General features: G+C 26.2%; 2 protein-coding genes, 1 non-coding gene and 1 pseudogene across 3 annotated transcripts; 3 read left to right on the top strand and 1 right to left on the bottom strand.

Moving 5' to 3' along the window:
* Positions 1–3,509: 3,509 nt before the first annotated feature.
* LOC103574461 (ubiquitin carboxyl-terminal hydrolase calypso) lies at positions 3,510–15,725 on the bottom strand. Its single transcript, XM_008553909.1, has 7 exons — positions 15,558–15,725; positions 14,966–15,180; positions 13,293–14,265; positions 7,977–8,081; positions 7,570–7,886; positions 7,054–7,202; positions 3,510–5,147 (listed from the first exon to the last, which is right to left on the bottom strand). Exons 1-7 carry the CDS (start codon positions 15,613–15,615, stop codon positions 5,069–5,071), a joined length of 1,896 nt encoding a protein of 631 aa, XP_008552131.1. The 5' UTR covers positions 15,616–15,725; the 3' UTR covers positions 3,510–5,068.
* LOC103574460 (uncharacterized) lies at positions 8,333–11,434 on the top strand. Its single transcript, XM_008553907.1, has 2 exons — positions 8,333–8,555; positions 10,009–11,434. Exons 1-2 carry the CDS (start codon positions 8,370–8,372, stop codon positions 11,245–11,247), a joined length of 1,425 nt encoding a protein of 474 aa, XP_008552129.1. The 5' UTR covers positions 8,333–8,369; the 3' UTR covers positions 11,248–11,434.
* LOC128667880 (5S ribosomal RNA) lies at positions 9,488–9,608 on the top strand. Its single transcript, XR_008403795.1, has one exon. It is a non-coding gene; the product is annotated as a 5S ribosomal RNA (ribosomal RNA).
* Positions 11,698–11,818, top strand: LOC128667881 (5S ribosomal RNA; annotated as a pseudogene).
* Positions 15,726–15,751: the final 26 nt, after the last annotated feature.

The raw sequence follows: 15,751 nt of genomic DNA, 5'->3' as shown, positions 1-15,751 counted from the left end.
ATATTTTAAAAAATTGCACTTATAGTTTTTTAAATTTTCTTCATGTGCATATTTTTAGTTTTTTTTTTTTTTTTTTTTGTAATTAAATTGTTAAAAAAAAATCCGAATATTTTTAATTGTCTACTAACTTCAAGATCATTTTTACGGATACTATTTTTTTTTTCTTCACAATCGTTGCGAAATAAAATTATCAATTAAATTATATGATGCTTTTGTAATTGAAAAAAAAAAAAAAAAAAAAAAAAAAAAAAAAAAATATGTACTTGAGTAGCTTTTAAAGCATAGCATATTTATCAGTGTTATATCGAAAATAAAACAATTAAATTCTTGCGATGGAAAAACCACTCATAAATAACTAAAAATGATTTCTATCACTTAAAATTAATAACAAAATAATAAAAAAAAAAAAAAACAAAAAAAAAGTTACCACTAGTGCCTGTAATAAACAATTAGTCACAACAATGCAGTGACAATCCGTACATACATTCATATATAAAAAAAATAAATAGCAACAAATATATATATATATATATATATATACTTGTAGGCTCTAGTCTCTGAAAAAAAAAAAAAAAAAAAAAAACGAAGTTTACAATTTGATAGTACATTAATAAAATCACTGCGTCATTGAAACTTTTTCCAATAAATAAAAAATAAACTTTTTTTTTATACTTGTAAATAATAATTATTCAATAAATACACGGAGATATGCGTATTGTAGACTATGACATATTGACAGCGTGTAGTATGTAATTGTGTAATTAAATATGAATGTTGAAATAAATATTTTCAATGTTTTTTGGCAATATTTTATGAACATATGATTTCTTTTTTATCTTACCCCACCTTTTTTATTATAAGGATATCTTTTAATTAGTTTTTTAAATTACATATATTTATGTGAATAAGGAAAAGTTTGGGGTAAAATTTTCTGAGATTTTTAGAGTAAATATTCAGATGGTAAAACGGTTGTGAACTTTGATATTAATTTTTATAAAATATAGGCCAACTTTAAATTTTAATTTTTTTCTCATATAAATATGAGAAATTGATTAACGTCACTAAATAATATTTACATTTAAATAAATGTTCAACTAAAAAATTATGATTATTATAAAAATATTTTTTTATTCAACATACGTTTTAATTACGTCAGAATGTGAATTTTTAAATAAAAAATAGATGATGCAAAAATATGACGCACGTACTTTTATTTATACTCGGGTGCAACGTAAATAATTTTTTTTTTATAATACGAACTATGATTTAAAAAACATTTGTTAAATAATAGTTAATGGTATCACTTTAAATAGTCATTGCATTTTAAGATTAATTTTATTTTTAATTTATCTCATAATTAGTTGATATTAATGACCGCTGAGATGAAAATAAAAAAATGGTAAACGTTTTTTCAAATTAATAATATTTAATTATCACGTTTAAAAATAGTATACTGTGTGACAAGACAATTTCAGACTAGTATAAAGGTGTCAGCAGCCAGTCAAAAACAAGTTACTTTAAGACCCACGGTGTCCTAAATTTAATTACAAAGCCATAACTCATTTACGTAAATAAAATTAATGATCTGAAATTACTAATAAACAATTGACGAGAATCCGAGCCGAAATCAAGAGGGAATCATTACCTGGTGTTTCCCGCTGACTGAAGGAATTCGAAATTTACGCACTGGCGCCTTTTTTTCAATAGTCGTACAGACACTGAAACTTGAAATTTCGAGGCTACTATCATGAAATTAGTATATTATACACCGAGGAAGAAAAGTAGAACATTCCAATCCTAGTGTGTAATTTTTTAACCGAGTTACCACATGGAAGTTTAACTTTTTGCCTCTGTATGGGAAGAATGCGCATGCGCTATCATTTGTTTTCTCATAAAAAGAAGACTCGCTCCCCTAAAATGGGGGCAGAAATTCAAAGTCGGTGCAGACTTAGTGAAAAATTAGTATATTACACACCGAGGAAGAAAAGTAGGACACTACGACCCACGTGTATAATTGCCTACGCAACTGAAGGGTGGCAAACACGTGGATTGGACTGTCTTTTCTTCCAGGGTATCTATTCTATTTTTCACCAGATCTGTATCTGGAAATTTAAATTTCTGCTTCTGCTGGTGGAAGAATTACGCATGCGCTAATCTCAAGAAAAAAAACGATTTTCTTCTCTATAAAGCAGGAATTTAAACTTTCAGTGCAGATATAGTAAAAAATGATTTAAATTTTGTCTAAGTAATATTTCTATGATAATATAATAATTGTTCAGTAGAAAATTGAGACTCGGATTCATCTCTTTCCATAGTTTAAGATTTTTTTAAGCGATGAATAGTTTAATATCTGAAATTTTTTAAATACATTTAAATTTCGCGCCAAAAAATTTAATTTTTCTTAAATGATTTTCTGAAATGATAAACATTATAATTCTTGAATAAAATCAATCTAAAAAAAGAAATAAATTTATTTTTTAACTCAGTTACATTTTCAAAAAATTATTAATTTTTTTACTTGTTGATTTTTCTAAAAAAAATTATTAATTTAAAAACATTCTATGGATCGCCGTAAAATTGAAATAGTTTTTTATTTCTTCAATGTAGTCATGAATGATGTCTATAAAAAAAATAAATTCAAATATAAAAAATCAAAGAAGAGATAAATGAAGTAAAAGTTGCTATTAGTGAGCAGTTAAACTGAAATTATCGGCAAAACCAATTAGAGGATCATGTCACTCAATTACTTGAAAAAAAATTAATAAATATAAATAGTAAGTACGACGTACTAATGATTTTTTAATGATTTATTAAATTGCGCGTGGACTCATTCGATAGAAGCTAATAAAAAATATAAAAATAATTTTCAATACACATAACGGAAACTGATATGATCTCCGGAAATCGGTCATAGGGGAGGGAGAAATTTACTTACTACCAATTAATTCATTGATGATTACAAGAACTCAGTGGTAAAAATATATTTTTTAATGTGTCAATAAAATTCTTTTTAATTGAAAAATTTATTTCGTAATTGTTTTTTTCTACAAATATAATTTTTTATGATTTAATTTTTAAAAAAAAAATACTTAAGAAGAAGTAATTATTTAAGTAATAAAGGAAATGCTCGATTAATTTTTATTGTTTATCTAATATTTTATTTGTAATATTTAATTATTTAGTTCTATTTTTTTTTTTTTTTTTTTTTTTATTACTACAATTTAAAAAAATGACAGTACATGTAATAAATCTAGTAAAGTTAATTATAACATGATAATTGTAATCGTATAGTTAAAGCGTACATCCATTTTTTAAAGCTTATAAATAAAAATGTATGAGAAATAAATTTATAAAAATATGATTTTTTTTCTTTAGAAGAAATTATAAAAATAGTTGATTGACAGTATCCATAAAAAGAAATATTAAATATTTCTATGAACTGATAAATTAAAAAAAAAAATTTGATATAATTTAAAATAAAATTAAATTTATCATCCATTATTTATTGAGCACGTGTGATTTTAATGGAAGATGTATATTTACTTTTAAAATTATTTAATAATTGATTATCAACTTTAATTATAAAAAATTTAAGTGACGTAATTAAGTGTTATAGATTTGAATTAATGTAAATCTAAATCATTCATGATTCAACAGTTTCTATAAATACAATATAGAATTTTGTAGTCGTAAAATTAAAAAGAAATTTTTTAGATTGATAAATAATTAAAAAAATTAATAGTACAAACAGCTTTAAATACTTACTATATCTATTGAAATAGTAATGTAATAATTAATTGATTGGAATATTTATCGCCGTTGCTAATAGGATGTACACTTTATAATAAGGCTTACTTATCACTTATTAATAATAATAATAATATGAAAATAAAAAACACTGGTTTCAATGAGCACGTGAAATTACCCGGGAACAAATACTCAGATATGATATCTATGTCTACATAAAATCAGATATGTCTATATGATACCATATCATATATCTAATTCCATAAATGATATCTGATAGCATGTACGATTCCGCCTGATAGTAAGTATGAACACATATGATCGTATCTGATACTATGTATGATCAGATTAGTTCATATAATATTAAGTTCAAAACTATATTAGAGTATATGACTTTATGTGCGACTATATGTGATGGCATGTATGCTCATATCACATATTATATATGATCATATCTAATACCATAGATGATAATATTTGATAGTATGTATGATCACATATGATCGTATCTGATGTATATAGTGTATATGATCGTATATGAAACGATATTAGAGTATGGAACTTTTATATGATCATATATGATACTATCTATGATTAGATCAATTCATATACGATTAAGTTCAAAACTATAGTAGACTACTATGTGCGACTATATCTGATATTATATATGATCATATCTACTACCATACATGATAATATCTGATAGCATGTATGATAATGTATATGATCGTATATGAAATTACATTAGAATATGGAGCTTCATATATAATCATATCAGATATCCTGTATGATCAGATGAGTTCATTTACGATCAAGCTCGAAACCATAGTAGAATATATGGCTTTTTGTCTAACTATATCTGATATCATATATGATCATCCCTTATATTATATATGATCACATCCAATAATATGCATGATCATATCTGATACTATGTATAATCATATACGTTCATACATGATTCTACATAGTTCATATCTGGTACCATATATGATCAGATATTAATTTGAATTTAATCAGGCATGAGAATATGCACTTATACATAATCATAAAATTATATATGATATCTCTTATAGTAGCATGCATGATCATATATGGTCATATACATTCATATCTGACCACAGACAAATATAAAAATTTTTATACAGTATAATTAATATTATATTTGAGTAATTCTATCCGGGTAATGATGATTATAAATAAAAAATTTTGTGAAACAAAATGATAGTAGATATCTCACATTGAGGTTTGATTATCGTCATCGGTGTAACGTTCACGACCTGCGTAAAACTTTCAAATAAAATTTAAACTTCATTTTCTTTTATTTACGTTTTTTGCATTTAGTACGGCCACGTCGTCTGCGTGAAGTGTTTGGTCTCGCGTCTGTTTTTTTAGAGGATCTGAAACAAAATTATATTGATAAAAGTAATTATTATCAAAGTAAATAAAGTCTATGATAATTTTTTAAATCAAACATAGTTTTGTTTGATATTTTTTGTGCAACGAATTTTAAAAAAATTAAAATTAAAATTTGTAATATAACTAATTTTATAAGCAAGCAATGGCTTGCGCAGACAAAAGCTTGCCATAATTACAAACATTGAATTTTTTTTTTATGTAAACAAAAATTTTTTTAAATATTTTAAGTCTGAATTTTATAAAAATAATAAATTTCACAGGCTACTAAACCGCGCAGGTAAAAGTAAATAGAATAGTAGTTATCGTTAAAGTGTTTTGATTGAACAAGTTAATTTTTTTTTACACGCGCGCCGGTGTAAAAATTTTGTTATTATCCGATTTCAAAATTATTATATTTCTTGCGTCATTATTCGTAATTATATTCGCTATCGGCTTATAGATAAATATCAACATTGCTTAATGATTAATTAAAAACACTTTTTTGTGTTAATAAAATAAGACGTGAAAAAAATTATTTTTGGTATCGTATGATGCTTAAGTTAAACAAAATTTTTAATTTCATTTTTTTTCTTTTTATTCAAAACAAACCGATCGGGAAATATTCTTTTTTTTTTTTTTTTAATACTGCACACCTCAAGTGCGAACGCGCTTTGCCTTTATCGTGTCCTATCCAAAGAATCCATGCAGGATTACATGGGAACCCATAGGAATTTATATAGAAAAGTATAAATTTAATTAAGAATCCATAGGAATTGATTAAATTAGAGAAGATTAAGGATTTATACAAATAAAAATTCATGTAGGAAACCATGGAAACCCATAAGAATCCATGTAGGAAAGTATAGACATGTCAGAACCCATAGGAATTAATATAAGAGTGTATGGATTTATATAAGAAACCATGGGTATCTGGATCCCATAGGAAATTGTTGTTACCTAGATTCCCATGTAAGAACTTGATACTTTTTATGGTATTTGTATCAATAACTTTTTTTGTTAATTTTTCTAATTCCTATCCTATACAAAATTCTCATATGGACTTTGATATGGTGCAGATTCCCATGAGAAGTCGAGGTAAAAATTTACATAGGAATCCATACGAGATTCCCATATAAATTTTGCATGGTGTGGATGCCCATAGAAACCCATGTGAGAATCTATTCGGGATCTATGTTGGATTCCCATATGGATTTTTTTTGATGGGGTAAATACCATAGAAATTATTTTCTCGACTAATTCTCTTATGTTAAATCATCTCTACACTTTTTGATTACACTAAAGTGGATTAAATTATATACTAGTACAAAGATAATTTATTAAGGAATGAATTCGACCAGTATTAAGTCAATTAATTATTCTACTGATTTTAAATAAATTATTTTAATTAAAAAACTAAGGCTGCCAGTTGTCCTGTACGAGTCTTCGGAACCACGATAACTCTCGAGAAATATAATGAATAGACCTAATTTTTTTTTCAATAGCTTTGTATTTTTTCCGGCAAGAACCCTATGGAAATTCATCATCAAAATATTTTTTGTTTGATTGTAATTAACAAAAAAAACTTAATGCCAGTAATTCATCAAAATTTTAGCTGCCATTTTTTATTTGTTTTCCTCTATCATTGACTGGGGGCAGCACTAGTGACAGTAGAGTTAAAAAATAAAAAGCAACATTTAAAAAAAAAGGCGGGATATTTGAAAAAATTTCAAATAATAAAAATTAAACTGAAAAAAAAAAATAAAAATAAACTTAATGATTACCATGAGCGATTGAAATGTGACCTTTTGGATTCTCAAACAATTTGTTAGTTTGTAAAAATAACTTTTTTACCGCAACGTGATCTTAATAAATTTACAGTTGAAATGAATAAATAAACAAAAAAATTACCTGTGTACTCGATTAACAGTAACAGATGTATGTTTCTTTAATGTAAGATGCTGTTGAACCAATTCCGCAAGCTTTCCTTGTTGGGCTAACATCGATAAGAATGTGCATATAAACTCATCGTAATTATGCGTTCGTCTGCAATCATCAATCTACAACATCAACACAAACGCAGTAGTTATTTATTAAATCTATATAAAGAGTATACATCTCTGCAGCATACTAAATTAACATTAAAAAATTTTTTCATCTCAACAAATCTTCCCATACTAATCACCAGGTAAACGACCCAATAATTGACCGTAGCCCAGTTTTCGTAACCTTTTCATTATTTTTTTTTTATTTTACGAATATTGTTTTTATGCTAACAACTAAATTAACGTTACTATGATGTCAATTAATGCACCCTCAATTAACAATAATTTCGTAATTTATAAGGGGTAAGAACACCTCTACGATGAGGGTTCATTTTAACACCATTTTTATTTTTTTTTTATAATGAATAAAATAAAAACTTACTTTATATTTATTTCTCTTATCATTTTCATCTTTCAAACTCGTCTCACATATATTTATTTCTTGTTCAAGATTTTTTAATAAAGCCAACAAATCTTTTGGCGCGAAAGTATGAGGTTCAAATAACTCTGGATACTTTGAACAAAGTTTCGAGTCTATTTTTTCAACTTTTTTTTCTTCAGTAACAGTATCGCCATTACTTGTTTTAACTCTTGCATGAGGAATTCTAACTTCGCCAGACAAACAAACCTTTTTATGTAAATGTCCCGAGTCCGAGACAAGCCTTTTGCCATTAATATTTATATTGCCAAGAGACCGAGCTTAAAAAAAAATTATTAATTAAACAATAAAATTAACAAGCTCTATTACTTATCATTTTTTTTTTTTATTTAAATTTTTAAAATACTTACTAAGACCCGCTTCATTTTTTTCATCACCAGCAACGCGAATTACGACGAACTTTTTAAAATCTTTTGTTGAAGTTGGACTACTTTGCCCGGAATTCCATCCCCATGCTGTAATAAAATAATTATATATTTATTTTTGTTATATATTTATATTATTTTATAATATATTGGCCTACTATTAAATGAGGTCACAAATGAATTAGCATCAATTAACTGTCGAAAGATTAAAGCAGTATAAATTGTCACGAAACACGAGAAACCTAACGGTTTAATGGTAGGTGTTAATTTACATGGAGAAACTTTTTTTCACAGACACGATGAAGACGTCCATGGTCATCATCATCATCATCAGTAACTGAAGACACTCAGTACAGTAATATTGCGGTTATAATTGCAATGACTAGTGTACTTAATATTTCAATGAAAATATTATTATTTTTATTTATTATTGTGGTAACAGAGGGTTCAAAATGCCCACAATTAAGAAAACCGCATGATAATAGTTGTAGTAAATTCTATGATTGTATTAATTTACCTAACGGTGGATATGTTTGGGCACCGGCAAAATGTACTGATGGTCTTGTGAGTTATATTTATTTTTTTTTATTTTTAAAATTTGAATTTTAGAAACGCATGATTAGGAAATTTACGGTCTGAGGAACAAAATTATTTTATGATTTTTTTGTGCTAAAATTCGCAGAGAAATTATGCCGTGTCAAGTTACGAACTGGACCCGAAGTATGGGAGAAATTTATAATATGTTAATAAAAATTTATTTGTTCACTTTCTAAAATAGTTATTGAGTAACTCGAAATTTTTGAATCGTAAAAATTTTAATTTAAATCATTTTTTAACTAGTTTGAAATTGTTAACAAATTATGATAGTGAAGTTAGCAGACATTTGAAATTAAAAACCATTTTTTTTAACAGATAAATAATAATAAAAAAATGTTTATAAAAAAATGCACGTGTCGAAATTTTCATAAGCTATACGTGCAATTTTTCCAAATATTTTTTTAATATTTATTTTTTTGTTAAAAAAAAATCAAAAAATTTTTAAATGTCTGCTAACTTTATTGTCATTAATAAATTATGATACTGAAATTAGCCGACGTCTTTTGAATTTTTTTTTAAAAACGATAAATTATAAAAAAAAAATATAAAAAATTGCACCTGTAGTTTTTTAAATTTTCTACATGCGCATTTTTTTTTTTTGAATTGATTTATTTTTAAAAATCCGAAAATTTGTAATTGTCTTTTAACTTCAGATCATAATAAATTAGCTTTGAATTTCAAGAAAATTTGCAATAGTAAATTTTTTTAATTTTTTAGTAGATTTAAAAATGCCATTAGTTCAAAAGTTCGTAAATATCAATATGTGTATAAATATAATTTTATAAATCAAATAAAAAATTTTTAAATTAGTTTGTTATTAATAAAAGTAGTAAAAAATATTATCGTTAATTTTTGCATTAAAATGTTGGCTAAATACGTTACTGAAAATAACAAATTTCGTCAACGGCCACATCATGCTAATAAGGCACCAGTTCTCGTCTGATCACTGAAGTTAAGTAGCATTGAGCATGGTTAGTACTTGGATGGGTGACCGCTTGGGAACACCATGTGCTGTTGCCTTCTTCTTTTTTTTTTAATAATTATATCTTTGTAATCAGATCAATTTTCGTATTTAAATAATTTATATATTCAACTATCAACTATTTATATCCGGCGATAAATAATTATAGTCATATATTTTCTTAGATGTGAAATTAAAAAACAAATTAATAGACATCTAGTTATTTTTTCCAATTTCAAAGATTCTGATTCTTTTTCTATTGAGTTCAAAATTTTTAAATAAAATAAAATATTTTCATAAAAATTTCTTTGATCAAATATTTCCTATTTTTAAAAAATAAAATCGAATACACTAAACATTAAAAAAAAATTACTTTTTACCACCGTGAATCCTAAAATATGAAAAAGTACAAAAATATTATTTTGAATTTAAATTCACTTTTAATTTTTTAAATTAAAGGTTTTTCAACCACATCTACTGCTATGTGTACTACCAGGTGACAATTGGACATGTGACGACAGTGAATTAATAAACAACCAAGTTTCAAACAATAAAATTGTAATTCTCGAATCAAACAACCAAACTGGAATCGATAGTCGACCAAAAACTGAGGAACTAATTAACGACCTATCACCCAAATTAAATACTTTCAATGGTCTAAGTAATTTACAGTTAATTATCCCATATACACTGAATGGAGTCAACGCTACCAATAAAAAAGAAGCTTTCGAAATCTTGATACCAATGAAACAATCGACAAATAATTCAAACAATAAAAATAATAAAGACAACAGCAAAGAATATTTGAATAAAATAATTTTTTATCAACATATCGGACCTTCTATAAAACAGTTCATATCTTTACCAACTAGAGATTATTTCAGAGTGAATCATAATGATTTATTTAATTATCTTGTTGAAAAATATACTCTAAGTCATAAGTCATCATCATCAAATAGCCCAATAGTTAATGAATTTAATGATAATACTACGAATGAAATGAAATTCGATGAAATTACGGGAGTAAATTCCAGTGAAATGATTTCATTGCAATCGAATTTAAATATAAATATAAATAATATCGATGAAATCGATGAATTGACAAATGTTTTACTTATAAAAGGTAATTTAGGAGAAAAACAATACGTGACTATTGATAAATATAAATCATTAGCTTGTGAATTGAATGTCGAGATACTAAAAGTTATTCCTTGTATGCGAGGACTGAGACTACCGAATACTACTGATTGTATGAAATATTATACTTGTAACATTGAAATGGCCAATGCACAAGTTTATGACTTTACTTGCCCGCCTTACACGGCCTTCAATACTCAATTGAGTATTTGCGATACGCAAAAGTATAAAATGTGTAAGAAAAATCATAAAAGTAATGGGAGAGACAAAGAACAAGAGGTAACGGTTATTTCAAATGTTGGTGATGATTATGTTGGAGATGAGTACAATGACACTGAGGATGAGGATGAGGATAAGGCGGAAAATGAAAATGATAAAGTAGACAACCCATGTGAGACAACAGGTAAATTTTCGGATCGTACTTCGGAAAACTCTTACTACCTCTGCTATTCGTCGGAAGCTTCAGGAAATATTGAGTCTATTCGCATGGTTTGTCCAAATGATTTGATTTTTTGTCAAGAAAGAAAAGTCTGTACTGCTAAACGTTTTTGTAATAACTGATAATTAATTAACTGTTGAATTAAATTAAATTTTAATTGTTGCAATCTTAACTGTATAACTTGCGTTTTCTACAGTTTTTTATTCTTTATATATTTTTTACATTATATATTTTTTACATATATTTCTAATAAACTACACGGAGAAAAAAAACAGTAACCATTGCTGCGCAGAACAGTAATTCAGTCGATTTGCGGGTTTGGGTGAAAGATTAAGTATAGTAAAAGCGTATTTTACTATACTTATATTTATTCAATTGACTGGATTACTGTTCTGCGCAGTAATGGTTGCTGTTTTTTTTCACCGTGTACTAAAACTTTTTCGGACTATGTTTCTTGGCCATCTTTTTTCTTTTTCTATCCCATATATAGATATCAAAGTAGTAAAAAAATATTATGGATCATTTTTTTATTCAAAAGTTGGGTAAATATGTTATTGAAATTAACAAATTTTGACAACGGCCATATCATGCTAATAAGGAACCAGTTCTCGTCCGATCACTGAAGTTAAGTAGCATTGAGCATTGTTAGTACTTGGATGGGTGACCGCTTGGGAACACCATGTGCTGTTGTCTTCTCTTTTTTTTTGTTTATTTTTTTATTATTAATAATTATATTTTTATATCCAAATAAAATATTTTAAATGACCGAACCAAAATTATAGTAAATAAATAAAATTAATTTTTTTTCATAAAAATTTTCTAACAAGTCTTTTCTACCATAATTTTAATATTAAATATCATTAGTCTGCAGCAATTACTTAATTGTAAAATATTTACTCACATATTTTTAAATTGATTATAATGATAATTTAAAAAAAAAATTTTCAAATCAAAAATAATTAAACTTGGATTTTTCTCTGAACTACTTTCTAATCGAAAGTCGTAGCTCACTTCCGTAAAATTAAAATTGTAAATAATTTTAGCTAATAAACTTTAATATTCTTCTGCTCAACTAATTATACGATAATTATTTAATGCCTTCATTTATTTACTTATAAGAAGACTTCTTACTCCCACCCGCTTCACTGGACGTCACTTAAGTCTAATTGAATCAGTTTCGAGTAAACAAATTTAGTAATTTTCGCTCGATACAAACAATAAAAACCTCCTATATTAATTTCCTGTTAAGAATGTCGAATACTTGACAATAAATAATTAAAATAAAAAACCGCAGAATTTTATTTTTAGTATCAAAGAACTTTTTCTATTGTTATGTCAAATATATATAAATAATTGTTCTATGAATTGGAAATTGATCAATTTGCTTGCTCATATTATTACCCAATGAATAAATTTAAAGCAATAAATGATAAGGAAATTTGATACTGGTTAGCTGATGTCTACTAATTTTTAGATTTTTTTACAAATGAAAAATTATAAAAAAAATAATATTTCAAAAAATTGCACCTGTAGTTTTAAAAGTTTTCTACATGTGCATATTTTTAGTTTTTTTTTTTTTTTAATTGACTTGTCAAAATGAAATCCGAAAACTGCTGTCTGTTAACCAGGATCATATAATTGATAATACTGAAGTTAGCCGACCTAATAATTTTTGAATTGTTTTAAAAACAACAAATTATAAAAAAAAAAAAATAATTGAAAAAATTGCACTCATAGATTTTTTAATTTTCTACATGTGCATATTTTTAGTTTTCTCTTTTTTTTGTAATTAATTTGTTATAATAAATCCGAAAATTTTTAACTGTCTTCTAACTTAAAGATCATGAAATTAGCCGATGTTAAATAACTTTTGAATTGTTTTAAAAACACCAAATTACAAAAAAAAAAAAAATATTTTAAAAAATTGCACCGATAGATTTTTTAATTTTCCACATGTGCATTTTTCTTTTTCTTTTTTTTTGTCATTGATTTATCAAAAATAAAATCCGAAAATTTGTAGTTGTCTATTAACTTCATACTCATATAATTCTCTGAACTGGAAATAGATTAATTTGCTTGCTCATGTTATTGCTCAATGAACAAATAAAAGCAATAAATAATAAGTAAATAGGACGATGACAACAAATATATATATGCAGATTTCTACCTTGAGTTGGTGAATTAAAAGCTGATCCAATTTCCGATGAAGTATCCGTGCTGGAAGAACTATGTGCCGGAGAAGTTTGAATACGTAGTGGAGTTGCGTAATCCAATGCACACATTACAACTTTTTCAATAGTAGTAGTTGACTCAGTTTTAACATTATTAGTATTGGCATTGGCATTTTCATTGCTAACATCAGTATGTGAATCCGTATTTGATTGTTCAACATTAACAGCAGGTACACTGAATGTTATTTCTGATTCATTTTTTACTTCATTCTTACAATCATCTTCAGTTTTTAATTTTTTATCACTTTTATCCTCATTGTTTTTATCCCCTACCGTTAAATTATCTTGATGATTGTGATTATTATGATTATTATGATGATGATTACCATTTACATTGGCATTATTATTGTGATGATGACTACTGTTACTTAATTTTACTAATTGCTGAAGCGCTTCAACGACAATTTGACGATTTGTTTTGAGCATCGTCAGTTTATGGGAAATAGCAAGCCTGCGATCTGGTACTACGGCCATTAAATTGAATCTTATGTCTTGCAACTGTTCGCCAGTTGATATGCCAAGACGGTCAGTGATAACGCGACGAAATTGTTCAGTCCACTCTTCGTGTTCTTTCCAGGGTCCATGATCCATCGGATAAGGTTTCAAACCGTCTAATTCAAATAGTCGGCCATTAATTGGTACGTAACTGACAAAGTGAAATGCCTCGCCGGTGAAACGTCCCGTTGACACACCAGTGTTTTTATCCTGACGTCGTTTAGCTTGTGGCATTGCATGGGAATTGTGCGCGCAAGCTAACTCTGGTGTGTTACCTATTGCCCAGCCTTTGTTCTCTGGGCACATTCCTGATGTGTGAAGTTTTAGACGTGACAGTGTTGTGCCGAGATGAATATTTGGACAGTTTAGTAATACGGATAATAATGCGTGGGTCGCACAACTGTTGGGTACAACCTGTAATTATATTTAAATATTAAATTTTTTTTTTTTTTTTTTTTTTTAAATTAAACACAACTAAGCGAGTAGAGAATTTAAATTAAATTTTTATTATAAAGAGTCGGTAAAAAATTGTAAAATTTATTGTTTATTACTGACATACATTCGAAATTTTAAGTTTAAGTTTAAAAATTTTTAACTTGGAAAATAAAATCTTGTGATATTTTTTTAAAATTAATTTATCCGCGGAATCAATTAAGCGATTGAGGAACAAAAATTAAGAAAAATTTTTATCAGCGACAATAAGCGAGGCCTCATTTTTAGCTTTATTTTTTATCAATATGCACATAAAGATTTTAAAAATTCTTCAGTGTAAAAATGCATTGTCAAAAGTTTTATTTATAATAATATAAAAATTTGTTACGAGTGTGAATGTAGCAGACATTAGACAGCTTTTAAATTATTAATAAGTAGAGTAAATAATTTAAAAAAAAAATATTTATAAAAAATGCACTTATTAATTTAAAAATTTTTAAAATGCCCATTTTTTAACATTTTTATTTTGTTAATTATTTATTCTATTTATTGATAATTTTAAATTTGTCTGATATCTGCTGATGCATTTTTAGATTTTTATTCTACTAATATTTTATTTATTTAAAAATTTAAAAAACCGCCAATTGTCAGCTAATTATTGTTTCAAATATAAAACATTAACCTGTTGTGCAAAGAAAATATTATTGACAACATCTTCGTCTTTAACAAAACTCTCATCTTGCTCGACGACTTTGCGACGTGACCGTCGTTCTTCAATCCAACGGAACAAAAATATGAATCCATAAACAGGTCCTTCTAATGATTTTTGTAAATCATAAATCTCTTCTACCTGAACTCCTTTTACTCCGAAATCTTCCAACAGTAACGTAAATAAACCTGTAAAAAATTATTTCTTTTAATTTCAATCACTAACCCATTTAATCTCCTTTAAAAAAATTTAAAAATAAATTATCATCCAAAAGCTACCAATCAAAAATTTTTGGATTTTTTTTTACCAAATGAATTACAAAAAAAAAAAAAACTAAAAATATGCACACGTAGAAAATTTAAAAAACTATAAGTGCAATTTTTTAAAATATATTTTTTTTTTTTATAATTTACTGTTTAAAAAAAAATCCAAAAATTATCAGACCTCGGCTAACTTAAATATTAGCGCTCATGACGTCAACATAAAAAATATTGTATTGTAAAAAAGTAAACAATGAAAAACAATCTTTACATAATCCTAAGAAACAAAAAAACAAACGCAATACCAGGATCACTTTCCAGTTCCAGCCACCCTTCAGTCAATCGATTAATATCAACCGGCATTTTAAAATAAATTATTTATGAATTTTATAAATTCATACTATTATATTTAATAACTTAAACATTATATATTAATGTTCTTATATATAATCTGTCACAATTCACAAGTCGCCATATTTAACTACCAAAACATCAATCA

The sequence above is a fragment of the Microplitis demolitor genome, chromosome 5 (assembly GCF_026212275.2).
Source record: "Microplitis demolitor isolate Queensland-Clemson2020A chromosome 5, iyMicDemo2.1a, whole genome shotgun sequence".
NCBI lineage: Eukaryota > Metazoa > Arthropoda > Insecta > Hymenoptera > Braconidae > Microplitis > Microplitis demolitor.
The sequence above is the reverse complement of the archived record's forward strand: the minus strand, read 5'-3'. Positions and strand labels throughout refer to the sequence as shown.